Source organism: Osmerus eperlanus, chromosome 9 (assembly GCF_963692335.1).
Source record: "Osmerus eperlanus chromosome 9, fOsmEpe2.1, whole genome shotgun sequence".
Lineage (NCBI taxonomy): Eukaryota > Metazoa > Chordata > Actinopteri > Osmeriformes > Osmeridae > Osmerus > Osmerus eperlanus.
In genome coordinates this window covers 17,742,333-17,752,232 of record NC_085026.1, presented here as the reverse complement: position 1 = coordinate 17,752,232, position 9,900 = coordinate 17,742,333, and the positions used below count along the sequence as shown (strand labels likewise).

The 9,900-nt window shown below is 46.2% G+C and overlaps 2 protein-coding genes across 3 annotated transcripts in view; one reads left to right on the top strand and one right to left on the bottom strand.

Annotated features, from left to right (window-relative positions):
* Positions 1 to 9,900, bottom strand: part of lin52 (lin-52 DREAM MuvB core complex component) — a 123,830-nt gene that overhangs the window by 65,093 nt on the left and 48,837 nt on the right. The window lies entirely within an intron of this gene.
* Positions 2,016 to 5,438, top strand: LOC134026956 (butyrophilin subfamily 1 member A1-like). 2 transcript variants are annotated; one of them, XM_062470037.1, is made up of 5 exons: positions 2,016 to 2,113; positions 3,393 to 3,510; positions 3,700 to 4,041; positions 4,180 to 4,464; positions 4,861 to 5,438. In XM_062470037.1, the coding sequence occupies exons 2-5, from the start codon at positions 3,444 to 3,446 to the stop codon at positions 5,037 to 5,039; spliced, it is 873 nt and encodes a 290-aa protein (XP_062326021.1). In that variant the 5' UTR covers positions 2,016 to 2,113; positions 3,393 to 3,443; the 3' UTR covers positions 5,040 to 5,438. The 2 variants fall into 2 exon arrangements, with proteins under 2 accessions (XP_062326021.1, XP_062326022.1); XM_062470038.1 differs by lacking the exon at positions 2,016 to 2,113 and having other exon boundaries at positions 3,327 to 3,510; positions 4,180 to 4,563; positions 4,780 to 4,887.

Below are 9,900 nucleotides of genomic sequence, written 5' to 3'. Positions count from 1 at the left end.
GCAACACACCTGTAATATGAGCGATGTTCCACTAGGGGTTGTTGTAACTCTCAGAATGTTACGTTGTCGGTAGTTCTCTCAAACTGACGTTATTCTGCAACTGATGTGATGCTCTTAGTTAGATTGTGTTCTGTGCCACAAACACAGTGATTTAATACAGCATCGTGTTTTATTTAAGATTCAATGTCAACCAACAGTCTCATAACCTTTCTGGCGGTGGCTGATGAGAAAGGTGACGTAAAAGGTTTAATCAAATCACCACAGACTAAATCGCCTCTCCAGAGGAGTCCTGAAAAAGCACACTGCAATCAAGAGGCAAAGGCACTTTCATTTTTATTGAACGACATTCGAGTCAGGTAAACCTTCAGGTACTATAAATGTACGGTTATAAAGACAGAGTACATGACAGAGGACATTTACTTGAGCTTTAAATTTTTAGACAATCTTTAGCGTCCTTTGTAGGTCAATAGCTTGCCAGTGGCAATTAATTCTGTCTCCCCTATTAGCACGACCTGCAGGAATGAGGAGAGCTCGGTCTCATGGCTAATCATGGGCCCTGCAGATATACCGCCACTAACGTCTTCTGTTTCCAATAGTAATACTCAACGGGTGGATGGGTAAAACGAGGAAGAGGAAGGTGATGTCAGTGTAAATGATTTAAGAACATTACAAACTACAGTGTATTTTCCTAAAGGAAAGATCCTTTTGGCAGACATACTTTCCTTCACTTCTTTGGACTACATGGACTTCGGAGCCTTTCAATTATTATTATTATAAGAGTGGATTTCTTCTACTGTATTGCCACCGTTTGCCCTCGTGGTATGACGTACCTCAGCAGAAAGTGTGGAAAACATTCTTAGAAAGTTCTTACAGTAATTCGCAGCAGGTCTTCTTCAGACATGGCAGCAACCTCCACACTCAACCTTGGTGGGGATGACAGTTAATTGAATTCTATTTGAATGTGACACCCTGCTCAGGATAGTCACACTCAATTTCCCAGACTCCTCACAGTACAGAACCATTTCTAATAACATGGGTGACTGAGAAAAAGAGTGACAGAATGAACATAAATTAAACTCAGAGGAGCGTGTCACCACGGAAATAGTTTTTTTGTTATCAAGTCTGGTAACAAACAGTAAAACAAAACATTTAAAAGCAAATACAATCATGTCAAGGCTCATAAGAGTGTATAACTGCAACAGAAACAGTGTTGCTTTTAACAGGCATTTGTGGACCTCTGGAAAAGCATGTAATCATTTTCAGATACTTACAAGTTAACTATTCCTGTCCCTGATGAATGACCAGGAGCTGAAACCATCTCCCCTGATTGTCTTTATGGAGGAAAGTTACTCTTAAGTACAGTACTAGCAAGACAACAGTTAGTGCCAGACTTGGGCTAAGATCCTTCCTAACAAAGGATGACTGAATGACCTCAGGAGATAATGGTGTGAGAACTTTTCTTTTCCTGAACTCCTGAAAGTACATTTTCTCAATTATTCAAATTAGCTCATTAAGCTTTAATGATGGCCAAAGGAACTTTGTACGCCACACTAGGCAACGTCCTAGGTAGCTGTACTACGGTGCTGCACTAGGAAGCTATACTAGGAAGCTGTACTAGGGTACAGTACTAGGGAACTATACTGGGGTGCTGTACAATTGCTGTACCAGGTAGCTGTACCATGGAGCTGTACAAGGAAGCTGTTATAGGGAGCTGAACAGTTCATTTTCTGAGAAGCAATCTGGTAAGTAACACCCCATGGTCTTCCATATGAACCTTAATGAGGACTGTGAGGACACGAGAAGGGGGCTGGAGGAATAGCAGAGGTGTAGTCCAGGGTATACGCTGGTATACGGCGTATACCTACTTATTTTTCAGTCAGCATTGCGTATACCCACTTCTAAATCCCCCCTGATGCGCATCATTCAGTAATATCTGTGAGTCAGATTGCCTATTTTCTTCCTCGGGGATAGTGAAGCTAGAGTGAAAAAAAAAAAAAAAAACTCAGGTGCCGGTGCCACTTGACTACGATAACGGCAGCAGACCAAACAACAGATGAAGAAATGACACAAGCGGCGGTGTGCCACCCCAGTTGATGGAAGACATCATTCTGAGGTAAGTTTTAAGGTGGTTTCCAAATGAATCATTATTTTAAACTACTGGCAAATTGCCAGTGACCGCACATTTAGAGGAGAAGAGATGTTGCCGCCAATAGTTAGTGCGAGTCGGCTAACGTTATGAAGCTAGCTACGTAGATTGGGATAATGTGGGGAAACCGGGGCATTGTTGGTTTTACATTTTACATTCATCCAGGCTGCTCTTGTGACCAGTAGTAACTACAAACTGCTCCTAATCAAGTCATGATCATTTTATAATAGTGTGCAAGTAGAAATTACATATTTTTGGGTAAACTAAATCATAGTCTTACATGTCACTGTTTCTAAAACAGGGCTTTTTTCTGGACTACTTAAAAAAAAAAAAAGGTGAATACTGAGAGTATACCCACTTCTCCAGGGACCACTACACCACTGAGGAATAGTGAGTGTAAACATACATTCACATAACGTTTACACACATTCATATTACTGAAAACTCACATCCACATATGTGAAATGCTAGCAGACACATGAAACACAGTCACATGTGAAATGTTCACACACACATTCATACTACTGAAAACGTACATATGAAATGCTCTCACAGACGCATGGGAAACACATTCACACACTCATAAATGAAACGCTCGAGCCTTATAAGGATGAGTAAGAAGCTTTGAGAATGTAAGAGTATGAGAAAATGTTCACAATATCCGGAAGGCATTTCAATATATCCGTTCAGTAGTTTAGCAATTTTACAAAAACAGGAGCAAAATAGCGTTAAACTACAACGAAAATGTTTAAATAGGCTACTGGGTGACCAAACACAGAGATCTTGAACAAGTTAAGAAAACAGGGTTCTGCAATTTGATCGAGTGCGAAGATTTTTTGCTTCCGGATATTCTGGTTTTGGATTCAGAATGTGAATTCAGCAGACTAATAGCGCTGCAAGATAGCCTTCTGCAGTTTATTGCTTGCAGATCACTTCGAAACTCACTCATTACAACTGAAACTCTGTTTTAATATTGATAGGCTACCTATGCATAATGTGCTCCCACACAACATTGGCAATCTAATAACTGAAGTATGTGCACGAAATGTGCTCTGAAATGAAGGAAATGGGGTATAATATGATGAATTCACCCACTGTGGTTGTTTTCGTCCAACAACTCACAGTGGGCGTGTCCATGGAAATCATGGAGACACCCACTGTGAGTTGTTGGATGAAAACAACCACGCACACTGAGCTGGATTACTGCTGGTATTTTACTACATTTTACTAAAACTACTTCTGACAGAGTTGGGATACCAGACACAGGTGAGGTACGTAGAACTTCAAGAACCCTGATATGAACTGGAACGTACGGGCCATTCAACACCTGCTGGCATCGCTTCTCTTTAAGGCAGCCTTTTCATGTAAGGGTGTCATTGGTTTTGTGTGCTGTATGGTGACTCAAATATAGATAATGTAAAATGTTTCCGTTTTGAGTTGTGATACCTGTTGTGATTGTTGTACATTTAAGATACGACTACTCCTGTAGTCTTAGTCCACAGATGTGGGTCACTTTATATTGTTCGTGTGACTGCTTGTGCTTCTGTCTGTAGTTGAGTTCCAGGATACTGTCCTTAACGGCCTCGTTATAGCCATCCAGGGACAGCAGGTCGTCCTGCCCTGCAGCTTCCCAGTGAGCGGCAGCCTGGGCAGCTTGGTGGTCACCTGGCAGAGGGGGCAGGAGGTGGTCCACAGCTTCTATCACGGGAGAGGCCAGCTGGACCGCCAGAGCCGTCGCTATGCCAACAGAACCAGCCTGATGCACTCCGACGTGGAGCGGGGGGATTCCTCTCTGCGTCTGGAGCGCAGCAACATGGAGGATGAGGGAGACTACACCTGCTCTGTCAGCACGCTACTGGGGAGCCAGAGGAAAACCTTATCTTTGAAAGTAGCAGGTAATCACACTTCTGATGGCAGTAAACCTCTTAAAATGTTTAGAGTTATTTATGGGATCATAATGAATTGCCAATTGATTGTTTCAAGTTCTAAAACATGTAGAAGATTAAGACACTAAATGTTTTGTATAATTTCAGCACTGTACGCAGAACCACATTCAAACTTGAAAGTATCTCCCAGCGGCTTGGAGCTGCTGTTGACTTCACACGGAGGACGCCCTGCCCCCTGCGTTCAGTGGCTGGATGACAGAGGAGAGGACATCACCAACCACACAAGCACACTCGTCAGGCAGGACACAGAGGGACTGTTTACAGTGTCCAGCAACCTGACTCTGCAGACAGCCGGCTCCAGGAGCCTCACCTTCATCTTGCAGAACAGGATCCTGGGCCAGGTGATCAGGAGAGACTTCACACTAGACACAGGTAAAGCACTACAACATACCGATGGTTTATTTCACATTTGTTTATAGAGTGAGACTGGAAAGTATGAGTGTGAAGGCATGGTAGAACAGAAGTTAGGAGGCATGGTAGAACAGAAGTTAGGAGGCATGGTAGAACAGAAGTTAGGAGGCATGGTAGAACAGAAGTTAGGAGGCATGGTAGAACAGAAGTTAGGAGGCATGGTAGAACAGAAGTTAGGAGGCATGGTAGAACAGAAGTTAGGAGGCATGGTAGAACAGAAGTTAGGAGGCATGGTAGAACAGAAGTTAGGAGGCATGGTAGAACAGAAGTTAGGAGGCATGGTAGAATTCCTTGAATGAATCATGAATAATTCTTAACCAAATCCTTTTTTTTATTTTATCTGTAAAAATCTTACAGGTATTGGTGCCAAGTCATCACGGAACCATGACAGAGACAGATGGGGGGTTGCGTTATACCTTGTGATATTCCTTGTGATAATCATCTTCTTACAAGCAACAGCATTAATATTACAGAGAAGAAACTTAGACCAAAGAAAACCAACAGCATTGAGAACAGAACACCAAAGGAAACCCTAATGTTCTATAGTGCTGTTACATGGAATGCACTGAAAATTTGACTGTAACCTGTAAACTGAATTTAAAATCAATTTTAAATGGTCACTGACACTGACATTCTGTCACTTTACCACATACAGCCCTACTGCACTCTCTCTTAGTTTTATGTTATATGTTATTTTATATTGTATAGTTCTGTCAGTATTTTGTTGTAAATCTTAATATATGTTGTTAAATGTAAACAACATTTATGTTGTTGTAAATGTAAATGTTTACTGTTTGTTGTTTACAGTATTTTCTACATTTTTACATTTGTATATTAAAGGATAAGTACACTTTAAGATTTGAAGATTCAATTATGTCATTATATGTTTACCATATGCACCTGCCCACCACAGTAAATTCCTTGTTTGGACCCTGGACCATCTCCAGGGTTATCTTATCACATGTTATCTAACATGGTTAGATCCAACAACTCACAGTGGGTGTGTCCATGGAAACTAGACAGGTGTGGGAGTGGCCTTAAAGAGACTGCTTTATTGAACAAACAGTTGTACCAAAGGACTGCTGTGTAACAATGAGCAAATCTTCAGGAAGACCTGTTGAGACTGACTGAATCCTGGTTCATTCCAGAATATATAACATCTCTGCTGGTAGACTTTCTGGACTCAAAGTTCATGATCATGATCACTGACTGAAATGGTTAATAGTCCACATTAACAAAGTGTGAGCTACAACAAAGACAAACCCTGGTTAACAGTAAAACTGTGGTTGTAGAAGGAAGAAGCATTTATGACAGATTCAAGGAGTTGAAGAACAGGTTTAACAAGAGGGAGAGGCTAAACGACTGTAGGGACCAGAGACACCAACATTTAAACTTCAAACTTCAAATCTGACATAAAGACTGGTTTTATGGACACTGCCTTAAACTACATTTCACAATAACAAATGTTTCTCTGTCACTGCTTTAAGTCAAATCAAATCAAATTTATTTGTATAGCCCTTTTTACATGCAAGCATGTCACAGAGGGCTTCACATACGCCCATAGAACTGCCCCTCAACCAACCTAAACCCTTTAAGAAAAGCCTAAACCTTCAAATTATGAGCTAAAATATTTTCGCTAATGTCGGTTGTTTCGACACAGCCCAGCAGAGGCATTCTGGGCTGCAGAGAGCTGTGATTGGGGGCTCTCTCCTCTGTGGTGAGGAGAGAGGCTGTCGAAGCAGAAACATACCATCCCTCTCCATACCTCTTCAGAGTCACTAATGGAAATAGTCACAGGACGTTAATGAAAGACAGCAAGCCGTTAAAGAGGCAGCGTTTTATTTAGCCATCACCTGCAGGCTTTCTCTTTCCAGGTGAGAGGTTGGAAAGAATGTAACTGGGGAGGGCATTCTGGTGACTGTTTGTTAAACAACACCAACCCACTCAATCCTATACTGTTTGTTGCCTTTGCCCAGACAAAGGTCAGCTACCCTAGCTGTACATATGCTACTCATGTACTCCATAAAGGTCAGGTGTCCGTGTTAGAGAGCCGTAGAGAGTAAAACAACCACATAACACGATGCTGTTGAGAAACCAAGGATGAGGAGAGTGTGTGTCGCAATGTGCTCACACTTGAAGTGACACACCGAGCTCCTTGTTCTGTGAAGCCTGAGTCTGTCTTAGAAAGCTCCCTCGGAGAGCTTTGCCTCCTAGTCCCAGACAGAGCCCAGGCTACAGACTCCCTGCTTTCCTTCAGACTCCCTGCTCTCCTTCAGACTACAGACTCCCTGCTCTCCTTCAGACTACAGACTCCCTGCTCTCCTTCAGGCTACAGACTCCCTGCTCTCCTTCAGACTCCCTGCTCTCCTTCAGACTACAGACTCCCTGCTCTCCTTCAGACTACAGACTCCCTGCTCTCCTTCAGACTACAGACTCCCTGCTCTCCTTCAGACTACAGACTCCCTGCTCTCCTTCAGACTACAGACTCCCTGCTCTCCTTCAGACTACAGACTCCCTGCTCTCCTTCAGACTACAGACTCCCTGCTCTCCTTCAGACTACAGACTCCCTGCTCTCCTTCAGGCTACAGACTCCCTGCTCTCCTTCAGACTCCCTGCTCTCCTTCAGACTACAGACTCCCTGCTCTCCTTCAGACTACAGACTCCCTGCTCTCCTTCAGACTACAGACTCCCTGCTCTCCTTCAGACTACAGACTCCCTGCTCTCCTTCAGGCTACAGACTCCCTGCTCTCCTTCAGACTCCCTGCTCTCCTTCAGACTACAGACTCCCTGCTCTCCTTCAGACTACAGACTCCCTGCTCTCCTTCAGGCTACAGACTCCCTGCTCTCCTTCAGGCTACAGACTCCCTGCTCTCCTTCAGACTACAGACTCCCTGCTCTCCTTCAGGCTACAGACTCCCTGCTCTCCTTCAGACTCCCTGCTCTCCTTCAGACTACAGACTCCCTGCTCTCCTTCAGGCTACAGACTCCCTGCTCTCCTTCAGACTCCCTGCTCTCCTTCAGGCTACAGACTCCCTGCTCTCCTTCAGGCTACAGACTCCCTGCTCTCCTTCAGGCTACAGACTCCCTGCTCTCCTTCAGGCTACAGACTCCCTGCTCTCCTTCAGACTACAGACTCCCTGCTCTCCTTCAGGCTACAGACTCCCTGCTCTCCTTCAGGCTACAGACTCCCTGCTCTCCTTCAGACTACAGACTCCCTGCTCTCCTTCAGACTACAGACTCCCTGCTCTCCTTCAGACTACAGACTCCCTGCTCTCCTTCAGGCTACAGACTCCCTGCTCTCCTTCAGACTACAGACTCCCTGCTCTCCTTCAGGCTACAGACTCCCTGCTCTCCTTCAGACTACAGACTCCCTGCTCTCCTTCAGGCTACAGACTCCCTGCTCTCCTTCAGACTACAGACTCCCTGCTCTCCTTCAGACTACAGACTCCCTGCTCTCCTTCAGGCTACAGACTCCCTGCTCTCCTTCAGACTACAGACTCCCTGCTCTCCTTCAGACTCCCTGCTCTCCTTCAGACTCCCTGCTCTCCTTCAGACTACAGACTCCCTGCTCTCCTTCAGACTACAGACTCCCTGCTCTCCTTCAGACTACAGACTCCCTGCTCTCCTTCAGGCTACAGACTCCCTGCTCTCCTTCAGACTACAGACTCCCTGCTCTCCTTCAGACTCCCTGCTCTCCTTCAGACTCCCTGCTCTCCTTCAGACTACAGACTCCCTGCTCTCCTTCAGACTACAGACTCCCTGCTCTCCTTCAGACTACAGACTCCCTGCTCTCCTTCAGACTCCCTGCTCTCCTTCAGACTCCCTGCTCTCCTTCAGACTACAGACTCCCTGCTCTCCTTCAGACTACAGACTCCCTGCTCTCCTTCAGACTACAGACTCCCTGCTCTCCTTCAGACTACAGACTCCCTGCTCTCCTTCAGGCTACAGACTCCCTGCTCTCCTTCAGACTCCCTGCTCTCCTTCAGACTACAGACTCCCTGCTCTCCTTCAGACTACAGACTCCCTGCTCTCCTTCAGACTACAGACTCCCTGCTCTCCTTCAGACTCCCTGCTCTCCTTCAGACTACAGACTCCCTGCTCTCCTTCAGACTACAGACTCCCTGCTCTCCTTCAGACTACAGACTCCCTGCTCTCCTTCAGACTACAGACTCCCTGCTCTCCTTCAGACTACAGACTCCCTGCTCTCCTTCAGACTCCCTGCTCTCCTTCAGACTACAGACTCCCTGCTCTCCTTCAGACTACAGACTCCCTGCTCTCCTTCAGACTCCCTGCTCTCCTTCAGACTCCCTGCTCTCCTTCAGACTACAGACTCCCTGCTCTCCTTCAGACTACAGACTCCCTGCTCTCCTTCAGACTACAGACTCCCTGCTCTCCTTCAGACTCCCTGCTCTCCTTCAGACTACAGACTCCCTGCTCTCCTTCAGACTACAGACTCCCTGCTCTCCTTCAGACTACAGACTCCCTGCTCTCCTTCAGGCTACAGACTCCCTGCTCTCCTTCAGACTACAGACTCCCTGCTCTCCTTCAGACTACAGACTCCCTGCTCTCCTTCAGACTACAGACTCCCTGCTCTCCTTCAGACTCCCTGCTCTCCTTCAGACTCCCTGCTCTCCTTCAGACTACAGACTCCCTGCTCTCCTTCAGGCTACAGACTCCCTGCTCTCCTTCAGACTACAGACTCCCTGCTCTCCTTCAGACTACAGACTCCCTGCTCTCCTTCAGGCTACAGACTCCCTGCTCTCCTTCAGACTACAGACTCCCTGCTCTCCTTCAGACTACAGACTCCCTGCTCTCCTTCAGACTACAGACTCCCTGCTCTCCTTCAGGCTACAGACTCCCTGCTCTCCTTCAGACTACAGACTCCCTGCTCTCCTTCAGACTCCCTGCTCTCCTTCAGACTACAGACTCCCTGCTCTCCTTCAGACTACAGACTCCCTGCTCTCCTTCAGACTACAGACTCCCTGCTCTCCTTCAGACTACAGACTCCCTGCTCTCCTTCAGACTCCCTGCTCTCCTTCAGGCTACAGACTCCCTGCTCTCCTTCAGACTACAGACTCCCTGCTCTCCTTCAGACTCCCTGCTCTCCTTCAGACTACAGACTCCCTGCTCTCCTTCAGACTACAGACTCCCTGCTCTCCTTCAGGCTACAGACTCCCTGCTCTCCTTCAGACTCCCTGCTCTCCTTCAGACTACAGACTCCCTGCTCTCCTTCAGACTCCCTGCTCTCCTTCAGACTACAGACTCCCTGCTCTCCTTCAGACTCCCTGCTCTCCTTCAGACTCCCTGCTCTCCTTCAGACTACAGACTCCCTGCTCTCCTTCAGGCTACAGACTCCCTGCTCTCCTTCAGACTCCCTGCTCTCCTTCAGGCTACAGA